At 36.4% G+C, this 26,760-nt stretch overlaps 2 protein-coding genes across 11 annotated transcripts in view; one reads left to right on the forward strand and one right to left on the reverse strand.

Moving 5' to 3' along the window:
* The window catches only part of PHC3 (polyhomeotic homolog 3), an 87,075-nt gene extending 66,631 nt beyond the window's left edge, over window positions 1-20,444 (forward strand). For 4 of the 10 annotated variants that reach the window (XM_053221216.1, XM_053221217.1, XM_053221218.1 and 1 more), the window contains 3 exons: window positions 1,931-2,063; window positions 2,155-2,386; window positions 7,622-10,299. In XM_053221216.1, the coding sequence (XP_053077191.1) occupies window positions 1,931-2,063; window positions 2,155-2,386; window positions 7,622-7,776 (520 nt within the window). In that variant the 3' untranslated portion in view covers window positions 7,777-10,299. Of the gene's footprint in view, window positions 1-1,930; window positions 2,064-2,154; window positions 2,387-2,562; window positions 2,691-5,934; window positions 6,064-7,621; window positions 10,300-17,841 lie in introns of those variants that run through there. The other 6 variants (XR_008297828.1, XR_008297826.1, XR_008297827.1 and 3 more) reach the window with 6 other exon arrangements.
* On the reverse strand, window positions 14,340-26,383 carry GPR160 (G protein-coupled receptor 160). The gene is made up of 2 exons (XM_027061463.2): window positions 23,403-26,383; window positions 14,340-18,907 (listed from the first exon to the last, which is right to left on the reverse strand). Exon 2 carries the CDS (start codon window positions 18,833-18,835, stop codon window positions 17,819-17,821), a length of 1,017 nt encoding a protein of 338 aa, XP_026917264.1. The 5' UTR covers window positions 18,836-18,907; window positions 23,403-26,383; the 3' UTR covers window positions 14,340-17,818.
* Between the last annotated feature and the right edge of the window lie 377 nt (window positions 26,384-26,760).

Genomic DNA, 26,760 nt, shown 5'->3' on the forward strand with positions numbered 1-26,760 from the left:
AGTGGCCATCAGGACACTTTTTGTTAATTTTAAGTTTATTTAGGAGACAGTGAATGTGTGAGTTGGGGAGGGTCAGAGAGAGAGAGGAAGAGAGAAAATCCCAAGCAGACTCTGCCCTGGGCTTGATCCCAGGGACCCTGAGATCATGACCTGAGCTGAAATCAAGAGTCAGACACTTAACCAAATGAGCCACCCAGGTGCCCTGTGAACACATTTTTAAATATATATATATTTTTAGGGAAAAAATAGCTTATTCATTTTCATGGTACTCCTTCCACCTCCTGATATCTTCATAAAACATAGGTGAGGAAAATACACTTTGGTATCTGTATATTGGTCCTAGGATAGTTATCAATAGCAAAGTTAATTGGGATTTATTCTTGTCATTTTCCTGAGAAATCTTAGAGGAAGAGTCTTGACAATATGAAGTTACAGTGCAGTTCTTTTTAAAAATATTTTTAAGACCGTGAGGTGGCAGGGACAGAGGATCCGAGGCAGGCTCTGTGCAGACAGCAAAGAGCCCGATGTAGAGTATGAACTCATGAACCGTGAGATCATGACGTGGGCTGAAGTCAGATGCTTAACCAACTGAGCCACTCAGGTGCCCCTACAGTAGCAGTTTTGGATGTATAAAAAAAGAGGAACTGTATGTATTTTTCTTAGCCTTTCTTTAGCTTTTCAGAAATTTGTTTCTTAGATTATCTCTTCTGCTTTTTTTTTTTTTTAAGTTTATTTATTTTGAGAGAGTGAGAACGTGAGAGAGTGGAGGGGCAGAGAGAAGAGAGATAATCCCAAGCAGGCTCTTCACTGTCAGCACAGAGCCCAGTGTGGGGCTCCATCTCACAAACTGTGAGATCATGACCTGAGCCAATCTCAAGAGTTGGATGCTTAACTGACTGAGCCACCCTGGGCATCCCTTGCTCTTCTTTCTAGGGAAGGGGTTGGCAAACTGTACCCAGGCCAAGTCATCTGTGTATCCTGTTTTTGGATGGCCCCTGAACTAAGGATTGTTTTTCAATTTTTAGGGGGTTGGAAAAAAGATAAAAATAATATTTCACGACACATGAAAACTATGTGAAACTCAAATTTTACTCTAAATAAAATCTTATTGGAACACAGCCATGCTCATTTATTGTTCATGGCTGATGGCTGCTTTCATGTTACAGTTACAGTGTTAAGTAGTTGTGACAGTCTTGTATTGTCTACAAAGCCAAAAATATTTACCGTCTGGTCCTTTGTAGAAAAAGTTTACCAGCCCTGTTCTAGGGCCTTGAAGCCCAATAAACACTCACAGGACTTTTTTTAAACTGTCATCATGTCTTACATTAAAAAAACATTAGTCTATTTTGATAAAATGAAAATAATCTTCCAGCCAGTTTTAAAGAATTATGTGTATTTGAATTTCCTAAATAGAACTATGATGAATTTGTGCAACTTCAAAATCTCAACTTTACGTTTTCACTCTTTGATTTCAGTATTATTTGAAAAATCTTTTACTAGCCATTTGAGATTTCCCTCTCTCTACTATACTAACCTTTCTTATTAATCTCTCTTCAGAAACGATTACTTAGGAAAATAGTTTCAACATCTACACAATTAATTCAAACTTCTTTTTTCCTGGAGCCTTGAATTATTTTGCAGTAAATAGGTTATCCTCTATATCATGCTGTTATTAGGAGAAAATATCAACACCTATTGGTATCCAATAATGTATTGAGAGCTATATTATGATATATACAGAGACCATTTTTTGACTGTCACCATAAGTAAATCCATTGAACACTACTATGGTTTACTTTCTGAGGTATCACAGTCTTTAATGAAGTATCTGGCACTTACTGATTCACAAGTGCACTTTAAAGTCATAATTAAATACTAAATGGAGTGTTCCATATATCATTTAATATTTTTTCTTACTTGAATTTCTTAGGTACAATGTTAGCTGTTCTAAAAAATTTGCACTTAGTCGTTGGAATCGTAAGCCTGATAATCAGAGTCTTGGGCATCGTGGCCGTCGTCCAAGTGGCCCTGATGGGGCAGCAAGAGAACATATCCTTAGGCAGGTCTGTAGAAACCTTGCTTCAATGTACAATACCCTTTTCAGAAATGTAAGGAAAGTGCAATGCTGTATTTTACTTGTACTACATTTTCCAGCTTCCAATTACTTATCCATCTGCAGAAGAAGACTTGGCTTCTCATGAAGATTCTGTTCCATCTGCTATGACAACACGCCTGCGCAGGCAGAGTGAGCGGGAAAGAGAACGTGAGCTCCGGGATGTGAGAATTAGGAAAATGCCTGAGAACAGTGATTTGCTACCAGTTGCACAAACAGAGCCATCTATATGGACAGTTGATGATGTCTGGGCCTTCATCCATTCTTTGCCTGGTATGTAATTCACCACTTTGGCCTTAATATTTTTCTTGTGCATTCACACACAGGAATGATGTTAGATCCATCCACACCTATTGCACTAAAGGGCTAGAGAAGTACTATGTATATGTGTTAATTAAATGGCATTTGCTATTGAAATGTGATTTGTTTCCTCTTGCTTATTCCCTCAGCACAACTGGGTATTTTCTCATACCCCCCAAGTCGATAAAAACTGACTAGTCCTGCTTCTGCTGTGACACCTCAGCCGGTGAAGATATTAAAGGTGCTCTCTTCTCTTCAGTCTGATTTCTCTCGAGAGGTCAGTAGAGAGATTGAGTCAGACACTTCTTCCCTTCTCTTCTATTTTTCTATTCCATTTCCTCTTTATTTCCTAATTTAACCTTTTTTAAATAAAATAAGAGAGACTATATATATATTTTTTTCTTTTTGCATTTTTGAAAGCTAATCAAGACCTTTTAGAATATGATAACATTTTGGTTTCTTTTTAAAAAATCAAGCTGGTTCTTTTAAAGGAAGCTGCATTCCTTGATTCTTTTCAATAAGTAGACATCAAGAACACTTCTGGAATTTGATTTTTTAAGTAGACAACTAAAATTCATTTATGATATTCCATTCCAGTATTGAGGGTAACTTTCTTATTTATGTTTTTTCTGCTCTCTCATTTTGGTACTCTTTCCATCAGCTTAATTCTTTATGTTCTTTATCTTTTTTTAATGCAACAGTCTTTTATATCTACTTTCTCCAAGGGGCTGGTTACTAAAGATAATTGCAGCATTGCTTATGATGAGACCCACACTGATTATATATATTAAGAGTATATTTTTTTAAAATCAGCAAATCTTATTCATTCCATTATGAATATGGAAAGCAAGGAGATTTTTTAAATGTTTGCTCCATTTTGATTTTATTGTGAATCATACTGTTTCTCTTGACACAAGCTTTCCAGAAAAGTATATTCCCTTTGAACTTGTCTACAGACTTAGTAAAATTAATCCAGCTACTTTTGCTGATTAATCTATGAAGGTAACCACTATCTCAGAAGCAAACCTACAGTTAATGTGCTGAGTGAAGAAAGTATATTCAGAACTAGTACTACTTTAAAAAAACCTGTCATTTTACCTTATATACAGAATTCTATGACATTTTATTGTTTTTTCTTTAAGGTTTATGCATTTATTTTGATGGAGAGAGAGTGGGGTGTGGGGCAGGGAGAGAGGGAAAGAGAATCCCAAGCAGGCTCTACATTGTCAGCACAGAGCCCAGTGTGGGGCTTGAACTCAAACCATGAGATCGTGACCTGAGCCAAAAGCAAGACCCGGTTGCTTAATTGACTTGAGCCATCCAGGCGCCCCATTTTATTATTTTTCAGTGCCTTGTTTTAGAAATGCTAAATAAGTCTTTTTTTAATTAAACAAGTTATAGTCACTTTTAAAGAAAGATTGCAATTGTTTTAAAGAGAGGATACATTTTTCATAGAAGATTTTGAAGCACACACCTAAGAAAACTTAGGTGTGAGTTAAGCGCTGACCATAGAGGTTTTGAATCTGCTTTAAAAACTGGTATGTTAGAGGATGGTGAGTTTTCACTGGTTGTGGTTTTAATATATGAGGACTGAAATAAATTTTAGTTTTTAGGCCAGTCTAGATATCATGAGAATTAACACTGGAATCTTTACTGATCCCCTGGGGCTTGACTTTGATTCTGTCCTCTTCAGAAGTAGTTTCCACATGGGGCGTGTGAACTGTTAGCCTGATTTCTCATTTGGGGGAAACTATTTCCTTTGGGAAAGGAGGGTTTGTTCATAACCTGAGGAAAGTAGTTGGTCAAATAATGAACAATTAATAGATATCTGATTCTTCTAGCATTTCATATGCTTTTTTTTTTTTTTAGAACAAAGGCTAAATTCTTGTCTCATTCTTGCTTCTTCAGTTGAAAAAAAATATTGCTTATAGCTTGAGATGCTTGTCTTACTGAGTTCATTGAGACACAATTTTGCCAGTTATTCAAAGAATATTACATATCATTAAAGGGAAACTGCTTTATAATTTAGAATTGCTTGGTATTGTGTAAGTCTGCTTAATGTAACTCTGCTTTCCTTTTACTGATTAAATGGGACTATTTCCAAACTGCTTTGACAGGCTAAATAACAAGATTATCTGTGTGATCAGTTCTATCTTCTTTCACAAAGTTTCTCTGAGTAATTAATGTCTGTGACTTAAAGAAAATCTTCTATCAGAAAATGCTTTTGTCTTCATTTCTGTGTACTCCTTTGGCCTTTGTAAACTTGTTTGAAGCCTCTTTCAAGCTCATTCAGGACTGTGTTCCACCCCCCACCAAGAAGTCTACTTTCAAACTTTTCTCATAGAAGGAACGAGCTTATAAATTTTGTAATCTCTTATATTTTCATTCTTTCCAGTTGAGATAGACTTCCCTCTTTATTCAGGGCACTTATATTTACTCCTAGAGTTTGCTCTTCTCTTTGTGTAATATCATCTTGTGAACCATCCTGGTGAGACCATGTTAGAGCTGGTATGCTTTATACCCAATCTCAGAGCTGTTACCACAGTGAAAAATTATTTTCTTCTCAAGTTTTGTGTATTCAGAAGTTCTCTAGAGGAACGATTCTTGTTTTCAACTAACTGCAGTTCTCTTAACTCTTGTTACAATGCAAACATCAGTTTATTTGGTATTTATCGATTTGTGAATTTGTACTAGATTCACTTTTTCTGTAGGCATATAAAGTAGGAATTATCTAAAAATATATGATTATTGGTTTTCATAATACTAATATTGGGACTTGTTTACATTGTGGCAAGTGATCTATTTCACCAGCCTGAAATTTTGTGTAGAGTGCTTTCATTTTGGGTTTAGCTGAAAAAGTGGACGTTGCAAAGTATAGTTGTGACTCATGTCCGTTTGTAGAGGCCGAGATGCCCATCTTGATAGCTGCTTCTGGTGACATAAACCCAACAAGGTGACTGGTTGCTGCAGGTAGGATATGTTTGGTAGGAGTCCCTGGGGCACCAGCCATTTTATAGAAGTAGATTCTAGTGTCAGAAACTCAATACCTTGAGCGTCTAAAAATTTTTTGAAAATTCACTTTTCTTTAATGAGTTTCTGGAAGAGTATTTGCTTCTGCCTCCCCACCCCCACTTTTTCTTTTTAAAGTAATTTTATTTTTTCATTTCTATACTAATGTATAGTATAACTACCCTTAGTTGTGGTTGGCTTAAGAGAGTTATCGATCCAAAATTCTGAAGATAATGCATTCCTACTCAATCATGTGGTTTCCCAAAACATTTTTTGTTCTTTATTATTTTGCTAATACATTTACTTAGTACCAGAAGACATTTGAAGAGGGATCTCACAATACAGAGGAACAAAAACATGCTATACATTTCCTCATGGAAAACTCCTTGTTTCTATTCCCAAACGTAGCTCTTACAGTCCTCATTACTTCTCATTGCTCCTGTTTTCTGACTCTAAGTAAGTCCTGCCCTATCTTTCTCTCTCTTTTCTTTTCCTGTGTTCTTGTAAGTAAGACTGAAGAGAGAAGAACATTAGTTCTTTCATAAAAAGAACGATGAAGTCACAACTAGATGCAAGATTAGTCAGTTTTGTCTGCCCAGTTTTGAGAGCTACCTCTGGGAAAAGAAAGGGAGCTTTCTATGGTGAGTAATCCGATTTTAACTGTATAATTTCTTTTATATGGTAAATGGCAAAGCTGTAACAGTCTGCATAGGGTACTTTTGAAAGGTCAGTTTTTAAGTCTGAGAAATTAAAATAGAGAAGTTAAAAAACTGACTGCTATATATGAAACAGGAAAGAAACAGTACTAACAGAGAAGATGGGAAAAGAAATAACCAAGAGAAGGCCATACAGCTAAATACAGAAAGAAGTGTATTATTACTATTACAAATAGCTCCTCTGTGCCAGATTCTGTTTTTGTTCATTGTTTGTTTATTCACTCATCCAGTCCTTCACTTATACAAGAAAGTATGTATTTAGCCCCTAACAATGCTTTGAGCATGGTGCTGGGGTTCTAGGGATGACATCATTATCTTCTATAAACAAGAGGATGACACATTTGCAATAGAAAGGATAATCATTTCAGCAGAGTTGTGCTATCCAGGGGTGTAATATAACCATTTCTAGTTTTCATTATCTTTGTGTTTTCTCTTAGAATGTTGATTTGAATAAAACTGATTTTAAGCTGTTTTTATTCTTAAATTCATTTTTTATAATTTCACTCTTATAAGGAAGCTTCCACATTACTGCATTCTCTCCTTTCTTGGTTCCTTAACTCATTACATTCCCTGGTTGTTTCCTTACCCTTCGTGGGGAAGTTTACTGAGTAACCTGGCTGTGCAGACTTTGGTAGATAATAAAAACGTTTGAGGTTCAAGTAGATGTTAGCATTGTTACCTGCTGAAGCACCTGGTTTACATTGAGAGATAAAATATTGTTTGGTAAGAGATTAGGCGGGCAAGCTTATGATTTCAATGGGGATTTATGTTTTCTTACCAAAAATGGAGATGAGTCCAGTGATGCTAAGATATGAAGTTGGAATACAAGTCAAGCAGTGTAATATATTTGAGCAGCATTACAGTAGATTGATACTACAATCTTGATGGTTTGGTTCTTTCCTGAGTGAAAAATAAAAATGTTCTAAATGTGCTTGGCAATTGAAGGTTGGAAATTCGAATAAGGTACAAATGATGCCGAAAAGGGTATTCTGGTATTTGAGAAAACATTTCTAAATTGTTACTCACATGGCAGAACATTACATTTTATTCCTTCATACATATATGTGAAGGTTTCTTATACAAAGATAAGTTCATGACGTGTAATAACTAGTTAATCCAATCTTGTTATATGTGTGGCATGCTTTGAGGTAATACATTATCCTTTTTGTCAAGGTAGGTTGTATCTGGACCGATGAATCTACATTTTTCCTGACTTTTACTAATTATTTCTATATTATTATTTTTAGAACAAGAATTCCAAGTAAATTGCTTTACCTGGATATCAAATTAATTCTTACTTTCAGAATGCCAAGAAACACTCTCTTCTTCAGGAGTGAACCCAAGACTACCCTAAATAAATTTCATTTGTTTCCCAGCCTGTATTTCAGATACTCAAACCTACTGAGAGAATAACTGTCACTGTTAAAGTAACACCTGGTTGTTACATAATAATGCTAACTTCCGTCCTCTGATCAAATTCCAGGCTGCCAAGATATTGCAGATGAATTCAGAGCACAGGAGATTGATGGACAGGCCCTTCTTTTGCTAAAAGAAGACCATCTTATGAGTGCAATGAATATCAAACTAGGCCCGGCCCTAAAGATCTGTGCACGCATCAACTCTCTGAAGGAATCTTAACAGGATCATGAAGCTGTAAGAAAACAGCAGTTTTACTCTTCTTAAACAAACTTGTAAGGTAAAGCCTCAAGCTGGCCTAGAATGTTATCATATATTGTGGTGGATAGCCAAGCACATTGGGATCTCCACATCAAAAGCTGATATTTCTTCTACAGATACAGTAATTCATCATACATTTTCTTAATTAGCCAACATTGGTAAAATTAATTTTACAGGTTACATGCAACATTGAAAGACTTGATATAGAGGGCCATGATATTTTTCAAAGAAACGTGTTATACTAGATAATTTTTTAAAGGTGATGTTTATCGTTAATATAAAGAATCCTTTTAAAAGTAATTTAATGATTTACATTTTTCCTCTTTTGATTCGGTTTTCTTACACATTTTTCTACCCTGTAAGTTTTCTATAGGTTGTCATGAGAGATATAATTTAGGAGTAATTTAGGAATAGTTTAGTAGGAGTCCAGTGACTGGAATTGTATGCAACGAGATATCAGTTGTACATTTTAAGAAACATGTCTGTCAGACAATTGCTTTGTCTATAAAAAGGATTGCATTCTAGCATGAATAATACTAATCTGGAAGTCAGAAGAGTTGGTTTCTATTCCAAACTTGCCCAAGAATTTGATGTGGCTGAGAAAGTTAGTTTTCTTCTTAGTTTTTGTACATTTAGAGCAGTGGTTCTCAACAGAGGTCAGTTTTGCTCCCAGGGGATATTTGACAATGCCTAGGGACATTTTGGTTGTCATAGCTTGGAGGGGTTGGGGAGGGTTGTTATTGGCATCTGGGTCATGGAGGACAGGGATGTTGCTAAATATCCCACAGTGCACAAGACAGTCCTCCAAAACAAAGATTCATCAAGTCCAAAATGTCAAGTAGTGTCAGGGTTCAGAAACCCTGATATAGGAGTAATAAATGTTGCTCTTTTTTACCCAGAGGGTTAGTTTGAAAAGATGAGACATAATAAGGAATACATTATACAATGGAAGTATTTCAGACAGCATTAATGTTCTGCAGAAGTATTTTGCCCAGTTTTATGCATACTAGAAAAAGGGAAAATCCACTAAATTGACCTATAAAACTAAAATCCACTAAATTGACCTGTAAAGTAAGGACTAGCATACAAATAATTTGAGTCTCAGAAAGTACGAATTCATATTCTCTTTCATAGAGCAGCAGAGAGCTGCTCTGCACTGATGAAGGCATAATATCATTATACCTTATGAACCAGTGCATAGCCTTTGCTGGCAAGACAGTAGTTTGTAGTGGATATGTGTTTGGTCTTTGGATTTTTTCTAATGTTGAACATGCTGGGTCTAGCTAGAATGCACATTCCTTTTTCCTTGACTAAACCTTTGCATGCTTCCTACAAAGTTCCCACCAACTAGTATCTCTTGGATTATCACATATAATTTTGTATGTACATGTTTTACAGAAAAAACATTTTAAAACAAAATTTTTCACTGAACAGTTAGTGTTCTATCAGAATTATGACATTAAAACAAAATTGTTGTGGGAGCCCTGAGAGCCTTATTGTCGGGAAATAAAAAATTTGTTTTAATCCTTTTTATCTCTACCACACGATGGAAATGTTTTAAAATAGAAGGAACATACACAGATATTTGGCAGACGTTCAGTAAGTGGGGAAGAGTCCATGGGTTTCAGTCATTGTCACTGCTCTTTTCAAAAAGATTGTGTTGAGCTAGTAGAAGACTAAAGATGTCATTAAGGACATCACAGATATTTATCTTTTGGCTTTGTGTACATTAGAGAATGTTGATTATTTTTATACAAAAATACAGCGGGTAATTTTTTTAATCTTTAGATGCCTCTTGTTTGAATGTATGCTTTGTGGGATTCTTTTGTGTAGTAATGTTTAAAAAAAAAAAAAAGATGTTTACTGATAGTTATGTGTAGGATTAGAATGTGTAATATAGTGTAAGGCTCAAGTTCCAGACCTACAATAGCTTGTAGTCTATGTTACATATTTCTTTATATCACATTGTTAATTATTGGATTAAAGTTTCAAGGAAAGGTAGGAACTCTATAGTCAGTTTTCATTTATTAGCAGTTAATCATTATGACAGTTGTCATATCCTTGGCTTTTCCCCCTCATCTTGCCGTTTCAGAACACAGGAATAGGCTAAGCATTAATAGGATGGTCCACTGTGTGCGGGGTGGGTGAAGAGCACACAGGGAAGTCTCCCGTGGAATTAAAACTTTATCATAGATGATCCACAAGCAACTGATTTCGGGGTAGACTCCCTTAGCAATAATGGGTACCTCCCATAACTAAATTATCTGTATAGCCTTTAAGGTATTAGAACTATGTTACAGGTTCTCCTTTTCTTTACTGTCTCTTTTAGTATCAGTCATTATATACTGATTGAAAGCCCTTGTGCGTAGCACCATGTTAATATCCAAGAAAGCTTACCAGAAGGGGGATTTCCATTGAGAGCACCTTATAATCTTAAATCTTGTAATCTTAACAGTAGTCCAGATCTCTTGACCTCACTCAAAACATACCCAGGAAATATACTTGCTTCTTTCAGCTGAGCTATTTTGTTTAGAAATGGCCTATTTGCTTTCAACTGGTAGTTTTCCCTATTGATGCAACTGTTTTTTTTTTTTTTTTCTAGAGGATTTAATCTTAAAAATCAAAGCTTCAGTTAAATATGAATATAGATGATAACACTGGATGTCCATTTCTCTTCTAAGTTCTAAGCACAGTTCTGGTATGATACAGGTGGGGAGAGTATTATTTTCTGTTTCCATCATGCTACTAAATTGTTTTAGGATTTTCATTGATGAGAAGGAATGACAGAGAACATGGGAAGTTCTTCCTGTTTTTGCTAAGTGTACATTTTCTGACTTTAAACTGATGCACTCTTTTCCCTTTGAGGGAAGTAAAAAAAACGTACAAGTTTCAAATTTTATTTACTTTAAGCCATGTGTTCCTAAGAAAAAGTGAGAGAGTTGGTTTGTAGATGTTTTTGCATGACATGGATTCTCATCAAGCCTAGTGTAGTAGGCATGTGTCTGACAGGCTCTGCACCTTTGATGTAATCATTGTCATATAAGGCAGAGTACTGTCCCAAAACCTGTCACTTTTTGAGTGGCATATAACTTTCCAGGATGGTACTTTTGATTTGCTGTGGCATCGCTAAACAGACATTTTCCTTAGTCTCAGCTTAAGGGCTGTCATGTAGGAGTAGAGAAGGTAGAATGAGGGGAAGACATGTTAGTGAAGAGGCGTGAGAATGGGAAAGAGGCAGACAAGAGACCTGCCACTTTGCTTGTCCCACTTCAACACTGAACAAATTTCTGCACTTTTGACGTTAATATTCATGATTTACCTTAAGTAGAAATGATTTTTTTTTAGATAGCCCATTGTTTGTTTCCTAGTGTGTTGAAACACTTCCTTAGAACTGTCTGAAGTATTGCTGTGCCCATACCTTTGAATAATTTTTGTGTGAAATTATAGACATTTATTCAAATACCGGTCCTAGGCTGAAATCTGTCACAGCATCCCCTATCACTGACTTGTTCAATTAAATGTTATAAAGTCCCATTTGAATTTGCAAGGTTCTGGTACTGTCATGGCACAAGTATGGTGGGAAGGCAATATATAGATTGTATAGTCTTCGGTTGTGTTTATATGGGTGTAAACAGTTTGAGAAAGAATAAACTATTGTAGACATACGTGAATGATGCTGCCCTCACAGCCATATTGAGTAGATGAAATCCCTGGCTGGACACACTGTTAAAATGTTTTAAAGACATTTTCAGCTAGAACAGACTGATTATATTTTGTGGCTTGAAGAGCCTCACCCTTAATGAATGGCAGGAGCACATGCTGCCTCGTGTGCAGCTGACACTGGGCATTGCCTGATAGCATGAAAGGGCCTCGCTTCCTGCTTTCCTCTCCTAAAGCCTATTCCAGCCCTAAGGGAACTGAGTGAAAACTTGACACTTTTGCCTGAAAATCCTTAGAGAGGATTTTGTAGTGGCGTTAATTTTAGGAAGGTAATTGGGGCAGGACTTTCTAACACCTAACAGTCATGTGTCAGTGAAACCTTTGGGCAGTGGACACTGGCCCAACTATGCAGTGTTTGTTCACTCTGTTTCCTGTGCACCATATATGTAGCTGGGCCTTAAGGAAGGTTTTTCAGGGTGAAGGATAGGGAAATGGAGGAAGTGACAAATAGGAGGAAAACATTCTAGACCCAAGAGGGTAATAATACAGTTAATGGAGTGAGGTTGTGTAGTATAGATAGGACCTTCAATAGTTCAAAATAATACATTGTAATGGTTTGATCCCAGTTATAGCAATAAAATTCGCCTGTAACCATACTCATTCTTTCACTCTCTGTCAAGTGATTCTGCCCCTAGGAGCATATCAGTAGTTCCAATGATACAGAAGCTAGTGTTTTTGACTTCAAAAAAAAAGGTGACAACTATTGTACTTGGAGAATATTTGTCAAAAACTCAAAGGTTAATTATTTATAATTGAGTTATTGGACCTATAGAAGGGAGTATCCACTTTCAGATACCACAGTTGAATCACCCTTGTAGATTGTTATAAAGGCATTTTAAGATAGTATTTTGTTAGATTGTATCTAAGAATTGGATGACTAAAGAGCTATCTTTCTCTTTATCAGTGTGGATTTCAGCGGAAGCCTACCTCTATTTCTTTGATGCACAGTAGTGTGGATCATAAAATGAACTGTTTAATTCACATTCATTAGCATTGGTATTTTATGAGTCTCTTTAAAAGCATTTGATTTCATCTTAAAGATTGTAATTTAATTTAGATAAGCACAAATACAGTATTAGGAAAAATAAATATGCAATCTTACTGAAATTTAATTTCAATCTATTATAAGCTGTACATCTTTAAAAAAAAAATACTCTTTGGAAAGATATTCCTCTTTTGTTAGTCCATAATATGTACACTATATAGTTTCCTTCATAGCAACAATACAAGCCATTTCTTCAATAAAGAAAAAAAATGTTGAAAATTATATTATCTTCTTTGGAAAAAGTTTCCTAAATTTTTAAGAATTTAAAGTTTTACATGTTATTTTTTAGAGCTTATTTAATCTATTTTAAAATAATACTATGAGAAGGCATTTTTTTCTTTTTTTTTTTGAAAGTTAAAAAGCACTAATACAAATCAGCATCATTTTCCAGAGCACAGTGTTTGGCTTTTTTTGAACTTATTTCACAGACATTAAAAGGGAGTGGCCTCCCTACTTCTCAGATCTGAGGCCTCGCTTCTCTAATGAAAATCCCCTGTTCTACTTGAACCCATGAACACACACCTCTTAAGTGCCATGTTTATGGGACCTTTTGGGAAGTGTTTTCCAAGAATGTTTTTTTCTTTTTTTTATAGCTTGTGAACATTTAATTTTATTTAAAGATGATGATTTTAAAACTCTCAGATATTGGAGAAGAAGGTACATTAGAGAAGTATTTTTTCCCTGCTTTTGAATAGTATAATTGCTTTTAGTGATATTGATGGCATCAGTATGAGTCCATAGAAAGAAAACCTGTACAAAGGTTTTAAAATGTATTGTTGAAAAGAAGTGATGAATTTTAATTTGGAAAAAACTGAATATAAAATATTGCTAACATGGCATAGTGTTAAATATAACAGTAATTTAGTAAGTCCTTTTAGACCACCTATTTAAATTGACTCCAGTAATCTTCTTAAGGATTGATCGTAGCCATCATTTATTGGCTTAAAAGTTAAACTTCAAGGAATATATATTATCAGTGTTAAATCCATGTTTTGTGGAGCTTTAATTAATGGAGGTGAAGAAGTTGGTGTTCATAAGATACTGGTGGGGCTGGTAGTGAAATAAACATCGATCTATTTTAGAAAGAAGGAATTTTTAGTTTTGCCTCAAGCAAACCAGAAGTGTCCACTGCTTAAAATCTGTTTAGAGTGCTGTGTGTTAAAGTCTTTTTGCTTTAGGTAGTACCAAATAATCTACTTCAGTAATAAATAATAGATGAATATGATGAATGAAGATAAAGGCTGGCTGGGGGGCTGGGAATTCTACTTCCAGTTGGTGAATTAGCTGGTGTGTGACACCTCAGGCAATTACTTAGCTTTTAATCTGTTTCCTCTTCTGAATATACAGTATGGAGCCTATACTACTCAAAATGCTGATTTGTGTTTAAGTCATCTTTAAGGTACCTCCCAGATCTAGAACTATGATTCTACGTATTTTTAAATACTTCTACTTAAATGCTTTTAAATGCTTCTACTTAATTCTCTTTCCCTTTTTAATGGTTCATTTCATACTTAAGAGCTTTTGCTAAAAGAGAATTGTTAAGCATCCATTTCCTGGTTCACCTATATATACAGTCTTTGTTCTCTTAAGGATTTATGTAGAGAAGAAAAATTACACAGACAAGCAAATGAGGACATTTTTCTAAATGCTTCTTGCTAGTTAACCACTGAACCTGTGAACACATAGGAACATTGTCATTCATGCATTTTTCCATTCGTTTAAAATGCAAGCCATTTGAACACTTATGTGAAATGTGTGGTATATATGACAGGAACTAGTAATAAGTGAACAAAATCTTCCAAAACAAAATTCTAATTGTGGCTTAAAACAAACATGGACATTATTTACTTACTGTATCGAACTGAGAGGGAAACTTTTATGCACTGGGTGAAGTATTTAGCTAGATGACATCGGGGCGGTGGGGGTAGGGGGTGGTCTGGTGAATCACAGCACAATTCCTAAAACACATTTCACATACAAATCAGCCAATAATAAACCTGATTAGGTTATAAAATCAAGGGCACCTAATAAGGATCTACATTCTGAGACTTTTGTGACAGCCCGTATTTCTCAGAATTATTTTGACACTTTGAATCTATTCCAGAAGTGTTGCTATACAGGGTGTGTGACAGAACAATACAAAGATAGAAGCCGATGCTGACTTACTATACATTTTTAACTACAAAAGCTTTACACCCACTATTGACAGTGAAGTAACTTTCTGCAACTGAAAAGATCGCTGAACAGGTTTTTTATTCTCTTTTGCTTTTAAAGCAAGAAATTACACAAAATTTTATTATTACAAATACTTACTTTTTAGAGAGCACACATGTATTACATAGGAAAAGGGTTTCCTTTAACTGGTAAACATAAAACCCTTCCATGCTTGAATTGACAACTATTTGGGGAGTAAACGTTGAATGGCATTAATTGGGTGACGTTTCCTTACCACTTGGGGATCCTGTGAAATTATGTTGTCATTCCTGTTGGCCCAGCGAAACAGATTAACATCACTTGATGCTAACATTCTCCATAAAGATACAAAATGAAAATACCTAATATTTAAAAACATCTTTTATTCATCATAGTCACAGCTTTTTAAAGCAGGAAAACGTCCAGATACATGATAGATTAGAATCTAAAACTGATTGAAAATAGAACACAGACATCCAAGTAACCAGATAGTCTGGGTTTAAAAAAATTTGCCATGGTATTGGTTAAAGTGTACTTTTAAAATATTTTAATTTACCTAATTTTTCAAATATTTTATGCTATTAAAATATCTACTGCATACTTTTGTATATGTATTTTTAAATTTTAAAAAATGAACGGGCTGGGCAAAGATGATATAATTTTAGATGTTTCATTTCCAAGACATTTAACTAGATTCCCAATCACTTCATTCAAAAGCTTGGTCTTGTTTTTTTCCATAGGAAAAAGTCAAAGTGAGTTCTAAAAACGGTCCTCAGAGTCAGGAGTGAGCTGTGGTGCAGACTGGACTTGTAGACAGTGTGCAGGAGGGGCACTGACAGAGGAGAGGCAGGCATGCCAAGCCTCTGTTAAATTACTGTTTTTGTCTTGCTTGTTAAAAAAAAGTCTTTTGATTTCACAAAGGCAAATTGTGATTTTTTTTGATGCTTCAAGCACATGTTAACTGATTTTTAATTCCTTTTGGTTCCTCCCATTATCCTAACATAGGACTTTCATATTAACCTCAAAAGCTGATCCATCCAGGTTGAGCAGAGCGTCACCAAGGGGAAAGGAAACCTTTTTTACTTTTACAGAAACAAATGTTAAGATTATATATACATGTATTCTTTACATTGGATATTGTATTACAGTCCTCCTTACAGGAAATGAAATAGTTTAGCACTCTTAGCATTAGCATTCCTAGATTGGTGTCTATAGCTACCATTTTAAAATGTATAACCTGAAAATGAAGTTAATTTTGCATTAATAAGAGCACACCATGATCTATGTAAAAAGACTGTCCATTTGGTGTATTTTTTTAAAAGAGAAAGCACTTTCATATTAACAAGTAGCATGTGTATGAATTTTAGATTTTCATATTTGTTGTGTCTGTATTCAGTGAAGTAAAATTGAACATTCAAATGTTTGTTGATGGCAACATTAACTGTTAAATTAAAGCACCTTATACTCTGCTGCTTAAACTTGCTTGTAATTGCACCTTTGTTACCTGCACATTTTCACATAGAATATTGTTGTTAACATTGCCTCATGTGGGTCTGGATGGAAGGTTAGTGGGCCTACAGGATCATTTATTTATATTGTTTATATTACAATAATATATTGTAGACCAGTTGTAAGTTCATTTCTTTACAAATAAAAGCCTCTTCCATTTGGCTGGTCTATTGAATAATTTCTTTTTTTAAGTTTATGAGGGCTTTGAAATAGTTACAAATTTGCCTATTTGAAATCTGCAGAGTGTAAATCTTTACTAACGAAGTACAATATATTTTAAAGTATCTCAGTCCTGGGGCGCTCCTGGGTGGCTCAGTCGGTTAAGCATCTGACTCTTCATTTCAGCTCAGGTCATGATCTCCCAGTTCACGAGCTCAAGCCCTGCATCGGGGTCTCTGCTGACAGTGCAGAACCTGCTTAGGATTGTCTCCCTCTCCCTGCCCCTCCCCCACTTGCTCTCTATTTCTCTCTCTCAAAAAATAAATATAGTTAAAAAACTTTATTTAAAAAAAGTATCTCAGTCCTATGTAATGGCGAATTAGAAAGTGGTACACTTAGTAACACAGAGAAGGGACCAAATTCAGAAACTGTGACAGATTAAACAAAATCTGTAACAAAGTGACTTCAGATGATTTTGCCGTTTGGATTGATTTACTCTAGCAGTTCTCAAGAGGGGGGCAATTCTGCCGACCAAGGTAAGTTTGGCAGTGTCTGGAGACATTTTGATTGGCATCTAGTGGGCAAAGGGAAGGGGTGCTGCTAAATATCCTACGATGCACAGGGCAGTCTCCAACAAAAAGTTATCCGACCCAAAATGTGACTAGTGCTGAGGATAAGAAGCCCTCCTTTACTTTTACAGTGTGATACACTGCCAATGTGATTATGATTTGACATGCAAGTATGTGACATACAAGTTATAAATGAAAATGAATCTGGTATGTCATGGAAAGAGACCTAGTCACTACTCCCAATTCTGTAAGGTGAGCAACTAAAACTTTTCTTCCAGGATTATCTGCATTAAGAACAGAGATCATTTTTTTTTTCAATTACGTAAATTTAAATTGAGCTACTCTCTCTTCCCCTTATGTTAAAGAATATTTATATCAAATAATTTTCAGAAAATGATCTTGATTTTCTTGCTCTGAATTTAATAAAAGTGTTTAGTTACATTTGTATGTTACTGGCAGTGAATCTCAGATTTACATAACAGTTTGCATCCAGTAATTTTTTGGGTAACACAGATCAGTATTACTGGCCAAATATTAACTCGTTTCACTTCTTTGCTAAATTAGTATTTGCAACATGCAGTGTTCCAGAACAGGCATAAACATTTTTCTTGGAATTATTTTGTTTTTAATACCATAGTCCCAAAAGACACATTGTGAAAAGGTATGAAAGTTGGGGCTGGAGGCATGGGGTGGGTCGGGGGCGGTTTCAGTTCAATCTTTGTATGTCCTGAGTCATCATTCTTTCCCATTTGTAAAGTTACGATTCTTATTGTAGTTGTCAGTTTGAATTAGTTTTCACATGGCAACATTAACAAATTATTATTGATATAGGCTTTTCAATTTGCTCAAGATTATGAATTGTAAGTGGAATGAAGCAGCATTTCCAGTTGACGAAAGGATCCGCAGGTAATGCAACATCTCTCAAATTAAGCTTGTGAGAATTAAACCAGTAAACTGTGGCAATGAGAAAACTATTGACAAAGTACAACCACGGAATGTTCATCTCAATATATGCTGGAATCTGTACTTTAAGTAGAAGGATAATTACTTGAAGTAGTACAAATGGTAGCCAGGTACCGAGAAAACAGATAATGAACTTGGGCAAGAGTGCTTTCTTAGAGCTCAGAGTATAACTAGAATGGGAAGAAAAGGGAAAATACAGAATAGTCTCATTCATATAGGAAGTCATCCTAACAGCCTGCACCAAGGCAATCACTTCTGACCAAGAGGTTATAAAAGCCATAAATAAAATCATCACCATGGAAAATGACAGCCAGTAACTCTGAATGCTAATGTAGAAAGGACATTGATAAGCATAAACACTCTGTGCCTTCAGGCTTTGATAGATACCTGGATCCCTCAAAACATAAGCAAGGACTGAAATCCAAATTAAAATTACTGTAAAGAAATAAAATTTTTTTTTGCATTTCAATGCAAGCTTTGGAGTTTTAGAGAAATTCAGGTAATAATCTATACAAGCTATCAGGAAAACCGGATAATGCAAAAAACCGTAAGTAAATGAAATAATTTGAGTAAATAGGCAGATGTGGTATTTAGTAAACCTAACACCTAAAAGTACAAAATCTCTGTAGTAGTATATAATGGAAATGTTTACTAGAAGTAAAAAATCAATGAATGCTAGTGAAAAGCAAAAATACTCCATAAAATTGTGACAGGTGTTTTTTCTTCTCATTCCTAGTGTGAGGGTATTTAGTAATACTTTCCCAAGTATTATCAAGAATAGCAGACAGTTACCATCTAGGGACCGATTTGCTTGACGTAACTGGTACTGAAAAGAGCAGTTCCCGGAAGAAAGAGCAGTCATGTTTTTAGTTGAACTGCAGAAGGCCTGCTGAAATACACACCACAAAACACTGCTTCACTTTATTTTCCATCCCTGTAAAGAAAAATGGAAAGAAAACCTTGATGCTATGTCTAATTTAAGCCTTTCAAAGCAAGCACCTCTAGTCTCAACATATTTAATCCAGTCATTTTCCCAAATAAATTACAGGTGACCCTTGAACAAGAAGGGGGGTAGGGGTGTTGATCCCCGGTACAGTGAAAAATCTGTGTGTAACTTTCAGCTCCACCAGAACTTCACTCCTAATAGCCTACTGCTGACTGGAAGCCTTACTGACAAGTCAGTGAACATGTATTTTGTAGGTTTTATATATATCCTATACTATATTCTTAGAGTAAAGCTAGTGAAAAGGTTAGGAAAATCATAAAATACATTTACAGTACTGCACTATATCTATTGAAAAAAATCAACACGTAAATGTACCTCTGCACATCAAATCTGTGTTGTTCAAGGGTCAACTGTAAATATATAAATAGGAATTTAAATTTCTCATAATACAGAATATGATCAAGAAGAATTAATGTGTATACTTTGTTCTTTTTTTTTTTTTTTGAGACCAGGATGGTCCAGAACTTTAAGATCTCTAACCAAAATGTTATATAAAAATTACTCAACTTCTAGAAAAGTACAGGTTTTAGTTACTTGCAGAGAGAAGTAGAAAACGAATCTACCAGAGCCAAAAAACAGGCTTAAAACAGCAACCTGATAGTAAGAACAATCATTGATGGCCGTTAACCCAGTCTCACTCTGACTCCAGACAATGAACATTACCCCCACTCAACTTTTTGTCTTTTTGTTAGTAAAATTTAGGATAGCAATTTTCAAAGCTTTTTGGCTGTAGGATCATCATTCTGACACTCAAAGATAGAAAACAGTAAAGCTGAAAATAATGACACAGATAAAGGGAAGAATGATAAAAGATTTATCTTTGGACATGACAAAGATCATGTTATGGCACTTGGACAGACAAGACAAAGAATCCGGGGAAGGAACAGGGGCTGAGAACATTAAGAAATGCTAGGTAAAGGCAAAAAGGAACAGGAGTTCAGGCTTGAGTGATTAAGGCATTTGGTGGCAGGAAAAAGAGAAGATGAAAAAGAAAGGTCAGAGGGGAAGAATGGAAGGAGGGGCATCTGGATGGCTCAGCTCATGGGGCATGCAACTCGATCCTGGAGTTGTGAGTTCGAGCCCTACGTTGGGTGTAGAAATCACTCCAAATGAAATGAAATAAAAATAAAATGGAAGGAAATTCGAGGAATTTATCATAAAAAAACACAACCAAAAGTTTCTCTAAGACTTTTCCACCACAATGTTTATATAAACAACAAAACAAAAACACTAACAAACCCACACATAAATGCCAACAATTGGAGATGGGTTAAAAATGATGCATGGCACAGGGCACCTAGGTGGCTCAGTCGGTTAAGCGTCCAACTTCGGCTCAGGTCATTATCTTGCAGTTCGGGAGTTCAAGCCTCACGTTGGGCTCTGTGCTGACAGCTCAGATCCTGGAGCCTGCTTCGGATTCTGTGTCTCCTCTCTCTGCCCCTCCCCCACTTACGCTCTGTCTGTCTCTCAAAAATAAATAAACATTAAAACAAAATTTAAAAAAATGATACGTGGCACATCCTAATAATGTACTATTATGCAGTTATTAAAACTGCTTCTCGGGATAGGAGGAAGTTTTGACTCTTCCTCTTCTATAACTTGTTAAATGTTAACCTTATGAATTTGTTACATGTTAAAAATAAATTTCTACAGGATGTTTAAGTGAATTGCAGTTTACAAAATTATGCAGCAACATATCATCTAATTGTTAAGACATTATACATATACAGAAAATGACTAAAAGAGTACACATCGAGTATTTATAGTGTTATAGGTTTCTCTGAATTTCTCAAACTTCAAGGAAAATAGTAAGGGAACACCAAGCCTGAAAAATAAAAAACAAAAAACTCAATTTGCCTAAAACCAGTTAAATGATGATTAAATAATTTCAAGGGAGTAGTTGAGGATATTATCTGAGGGTAAAGAAAAAAATCCCGTGTGAGAGAAGGCGATCAGTTCTTTGGACAGATTGAACCCTAACTTGAGTCTTTCCACATTTGAGTAGAGAGTTCCAGTGACTTCTTGAGCTTCCGTGTTCGTCTTTTCATTGTCCCAACTTTAGCAAGAATCCTGCTGAGTCTGGTTTGCCAGAATCTGACCTTCAATATCTGATGAAGTTCCTCATCCCGCACCATCCCCCAGTGATGATCCATCACTCTGGCCTGCCTTAGCAAGAATCCCTCCTTATCCCTGATGTTTCCTCAATAATACTCCTCTACTAACCTCCACCTTGCTCGCTGGCTATAAATTTCTACTATTCCTTGTTGCATTCAGAGTTGAGCCCAATCGCTACCCCACTGCAAAATCCCATTGTAGTGGTCCCTGCACCTAGTGCAAAGGTCCTGAGTAGAGTCTGCCTTAACATTCTTTAACAAGGGTCATAAATTACTTTTTCTTGAACATAGTGTCATGGCTATAAATCTACCATGTTATAAGATGACTTACTAAGATACACAAATTAGGTATTTACCCCCCCCCACAAATATATAGACAATTATAAAAAATCAGTTATACCTATTTTTATAAACATAGGTAGAAAAGAACCAATGAAACAAATTCTTTTGTATGCTCGATTGTTTTCTATACTCAAATATATACAGTTTAAATCTATACAGTTTTAACTTGACCCTCTGCCAAAAAAGTTCCATTCAGATTTGATGTACAAAGGCAGAGAATCATAACTACCACCTTGACAAAGGCCACCGGCCTTAAAAGTGGTGTTGCTTGGATAAGGAAACCCGGGTGGAACGATAAGAATATATGTAGTCGTTCTTGTGACAAGAGAAAATAAGGCTGTTTTAAAATAGCCAGTGTTGGGGCGCCTGGGTGGCACAGTCGGTTAAGCGTCCGGCTTCAGCCAGGTCACGATCTCGCGGTCCGTGAGTTCGAGCCCCGCGTCAGGCTCTGGGCTGATGGCTCGGAGCCAGGAGCCTGTTTCCGACTCTGTGTCTCCCTCTCTCTCTCTGCCCCTCCCCCGTTTTTTTCAACGTTTTTTAATTTATTTTTGGGACAGAGAGAGACAGAGCATGAACGGGGGAGGGGCAGAGAGAGAGGGAGACACAGAATCGGAAACAGGCTCCAGGCTCCGAGCCATCAGCCCAGAGCCTGACGCGGGGGGCTCGAACTCACGGACCGCGAGATCGTGACCTGGCTGAAGTCGGACGCTTAACCGACTGTGCCACCCAGGCGCCCCGAAAAAAAATTGTTTTTAAATAGCCAGTGTTGGGGTGCCTGGCTGGCTCAGTTGGTTAAGCATCCAAGTCTTGATTTTGGCTCAGGTTATAATCTCATGGTTCATTAGACTGAGCTCTGAGTTGGGCTCTGTGCTAAGCATGGAACCTGCTTAAGATTCCCTCTCCCTCTCCTTCTGCCCCTCCCCTGCTCACCCGTGTGTGCTCTCTGTCAAAGTTAAATAAACATGAGAAAAACATAGGCGGTGTTGGTTTAAAATGGGTGTGAAAAAGGTAAATAGAGTAGGTTCATATTTAGACCCGTCTAAAAAAAATATTTTTAGGGTAAAAGAATTACTTGTATAAAGTAGTTTTAACCTTTATAACTCATCCAAAATTAAACAGATTAAAGAATCCATGTTTAAGTGGTCAACATCCAAGGGATGTTTCCTGAGGTCCATTTCATCACTGGCTCTCAGAGAGGGGCCAACTGGAAGGACAGAGAAGCAGGCTAGTCTCTGGAGGAAGAAAGGAAGAAGGGATGATGAGGATAAAGATCAGTTGTAGCCACCAAGGTACTAGCCATGAACCTCTTCACAAGAGGACTGGAAGAACGAAGACAAGTTGGGTGTGTAAGAGAATCATGAAGCTGAAAGAAACTAGAGAGGAGGGGGGAAAAGGCCCTGGTTAGATACGCAACTTGAAGCAATAAAAAGCAGCTGAAAGAAGTCTATCGGAACACAGGGTTTTAGTCATTTTATGATGGTCCCTGAATATAGTGATTGTGGAAACGAATAAAAACTTTCTCATACCAATTTTGTGTCCCACTTCCCCCACAAACCACTAAAAAGGTATTCAAAATTGCAGTATTTTGTTCTTTAAACCTCCCAAGCAAGACAAATCCTCTGATAGGCTACCTGTCCTGAATTTTCCCTTGAAAAAATGTCCACATGAACTGCAGGGATCCAGAGATTTGTAAGATACGGCTCTTTTCCTGAATGACTTTTTAAACTATTATGAACTTTATAAACTATTTATGAATTAATTCATACGCTTCATATATATAATATATATAGTTAATGTGGAAGTCCTTTTTAAGGCATCTTTGGGTTTGCACTGCAACCTGGCTAGTTTGGAAGAATTAGCAGGGCCGGAGGGAAACAAACCATGATTTCTTTTCACTGATCCGGTCTCTGGTTTCCTATTTAAAACCCAGTTAATTCTTAACACTACACAACACTTGACATACTCACTCTGCTTCCTCTAGTAGGTCTTTCTTGGCTGACAGTCTTCCAATTTCAATTTTACTGCCTTCAGTGATCTTACTCTTGGTACCTGGCATACCAGTGTGAACAAGCTCTGTGTGAAAGATAGAAAACAAAAATAACCATCATTTATAGCCATCTTAATGGGAGTTCAGTGTCATCTACTGGCTCTAGTTCTCTGCCTAGAAAAACTATAACTTTCTGTGGCATTAATTAACTGCTTATATTCTTTTTTTTCCAGGAAAAGGAAGAAAGGGGATACATTTAGGTTGAAGTCTCCCAAAGACCCTGAGATATGTGTAGACGTAACATGGCACCTATTTGATAAAACCTTGTTTGCAGTGTTCGCTCCCGGGCTTCAGAGTCCAAACCAGAAGTTCTCCAACTGTTTGGTTTCAGGACCTTTTGACACTTGTTGCATATTAACATAAGGAACATTTTTTTTTTTTTAATGAAAGACTACTGTGTTTTACCAAACAAAAAAGATTTAGGGAGCCGAGTGGCATTTTTTTTTCACATTTCACAGACTGCTCTGGTGTCTAGCTCAATAGCAGGCTGCTCAATTATCTACATTTAATCAGTTGCAATATCGTACATCATGTAGCTTTTACAAAGTCCTGTGTACATACATGAGAGTTTGAGAGTAAAATAAAAAAGGTGTATACGTAATATTATAATCAAATAGTTGCACCATGCAATCTCAGAAAAGCTTGACAGAACGATTTGCATTAAACAGCGGTATGCAAAGGGGAGCAGGATTGACATTCCGGTCTACTCTCATACAGAAATTGGAACTGGCACTGTAGTTAGATTTGCTGAAACCAATGAACGGAGGCAAGCCTGTGGCTAAATAACGAATGTATTGAGCCTTGTCCAGGGGTTTATATACCTTCCGCCTTCCCCTTACAATAATCACGGAAGGTATAGATTTTTCCCCATGAGGAAAGAGGCTCAGGTGTTAATAAGCACATTTTCTGGCTGGATGACTGATAAAGGTGGGAGCGGACAGTAAGCTCATTATGGCTCAACTCACAACTGGAAATGTAAAAAGGGACCCAATCTATGTACATGAAAAAGCTTTCTGAAAAGGTGACATCCAAGTAAAAGTGACTGTGTTGATTACTGGTACCCAAAGGACCGTAACTAACTGATCTACTTGGATAATGTAATTTTATTCTTCTGAAAAGTAAATAAACTTTTCAAGATACGGTCCTTACTTGATATGTCAAAATTCAGTGAAAAAAACAAAATGTCATTTGACTCTGACAACTTTTGAAGAAACCGATGTTTTTATTCATTTACATGGTATAATTCAATATAGAAAGACAATGCAGAAAATAAGATTTTCCGTGTTTTTTTTTTAAATAGGTAATGTAATTTACACGGTATAAAACTCAACAGAAGTGTCTGCTGTAAAAATTATTCATCCTGCCCACCCTTACCCCCAACTAATCACTGTCCAGTACAGTTCCCTCCCTAGATAATACCATGGTTACCAGTTACTTATGTATCTTTCAGAGATACTCTAAAGCAAGGTTTTAAAAATGTGAAATTTTCATGTAGCAAAGGATTCTTGATTTGCCCTTTCACACGTCTCATTCACATACTTATAAAATGTTAGAGCTGCAAAGGTAGAACAAAATATGAATCACATATGAATCAGATCACAGGAGTAATTCCCACCAACCCCAAACATAAGATTGGCCATGAAGAAGGTCAGAAAGGCCAGGCAGGAATACAGGAAGTAGGTAGGGATTATCTCACAGCAGAATGAGAAGTAATCTCTATTTTTTCCTGGAGTATAGATTTACAGTATTCACTCCTACCTACTTCTCGGCTTCTAGGCCCACAGAAAGATTTCACTTCTTTGTTAGGATTAGCCTGTGAAGTGGCTATTTCTGGCTAAAGGGCTATGAGGCCAAAGCATTTAATTGCATAGAACCCCCTTCAGTGTTCTCTTCTGCCATAGGGAATATAAAGGCCGTGTGTTCCAGATGGTAATAGCTCAAGATGGTGAAGCCTCTGTCGACATGGGTCCTTGAGTGACCGTGTGGAGCAAAGCCGCTGATGACCCATGGTGAATGTATGGTGCAGGCAAGAAATAAAAGTCTGTTGTGTTAAGCTGCAAGGATTTTGTGATCATTTGCTATGCCTTATCCTAACAAACGCAATTCCACATAATTTGAAATTTAACAGCATGTATTATTTGTATTATCAGAATTTAAAAAAAAACTATAGTAGAAAACAACTGTGAAAAGCAACAGTGCAAATGTCAGAAAATTGGTAAGTAAAAATTCAGTTTTAATTTCCAATACGTTAATTGCTTTTGCACTGTTTTTTCCCAATTTTCTTATGTTTGTCTATACATATTTCTTATATTTGGAAAAGAGGGTCTCAGTGACCTAAGTTTCTACCTTAAAAAAAGGGTGTGGGGTGCCTGGGTGGCTTAGTCTGCCAAGCGTCTTCTGATTTCAGCCCAGGTCGTGATCTCGTGACTCATGAGTTCGAGCCCTGCACTGGCTCTGCACTGATCATGTGGCACCTGCTTGGGATTCTTGCCCTCTCTCCCTCTCAGAATAAATAAATAAACTTAAAAAAAAAAAAAAAAAGGTGAATTAAACCCAAAGTAAGCAATGGAAGTCTATAGAGAGCAGAAAACAATGGCGTTTATAATAAAACAAACAGAACAACTGATGAACCAAAAGCTGGTTCTTTGGAAAAACCACAACAATAAAATTGATAAAACTTCAGCCAAACTGAGCAAGAACCTACCAAACTTGGGAAAGAAATAACCTCACTACAGATCCTACAAACATTAAAAGGATAATAAGGGGGGGCGCCTGGGTGGCTCAGTCAGTTAAGCATCCGACTTCGGCTCAGGTCATGATCTCACGGTCTGTGAGTTCAAGCCCTGCATCGGGCTCTGTGCTGACTGCTCAGAGCCTGGAGCCCGTTTCAGATTCTGTGTCTCCCTCTCTCTCTCTGCCCCTCCCCTGTTCTCATGCTCTGTCTCTCTCTGTCTTAAAAATAAATAAACATTTAAAAAAAATTAAAAAAAAAAAAGGATAATAAGGGACCGTTACAAATAATTTTCATAAATGAGGCAACTGTCATGAAACAAATTTCTGGAAGGACATTACCAAATCTCATTCAAAAAGATCCCTAACAATCTCTATTAAAGAAACTGATTTTGCACTTAAAAACCTTTCCAGAAAGAAAACCTACTAGGCTCAGATGTCTACACTGATGAATTCTACCAAACATTTAGGGAAGAAATACCAAACTTTAATATACCCTAATATCATAGCCAGTGCAAGCCCGGTTTAGCATTAGAAAATCAAGGGCA

The sequence above is a fragment of the Acinonyx jubatus genome, chromosome C2, assembly GCF_027475565.1.
Source record: "Acinonyx jubatus isolate Ajub_Pintada_27869175 chromosome C2, VMU_Ajub_asm_v1.0, whole genome shotgun sequence".
NCBI classification, from domain to species: domain Eukaryota; kingdom Metazoa; phylum Chordata; class Mammalia; order Carnivora; family Felidae; genus Acinonyx; species Acinonyx jubatus.

Coding starts and splice junctions, on each gene's coding strand:
- GPR160 (XM_027061463.2), bottom strand. CDS start 18,835: ATGACTGCTCTTTCTTCCGGGAACTGCTCTTTTCAGTACCAGTTACGT.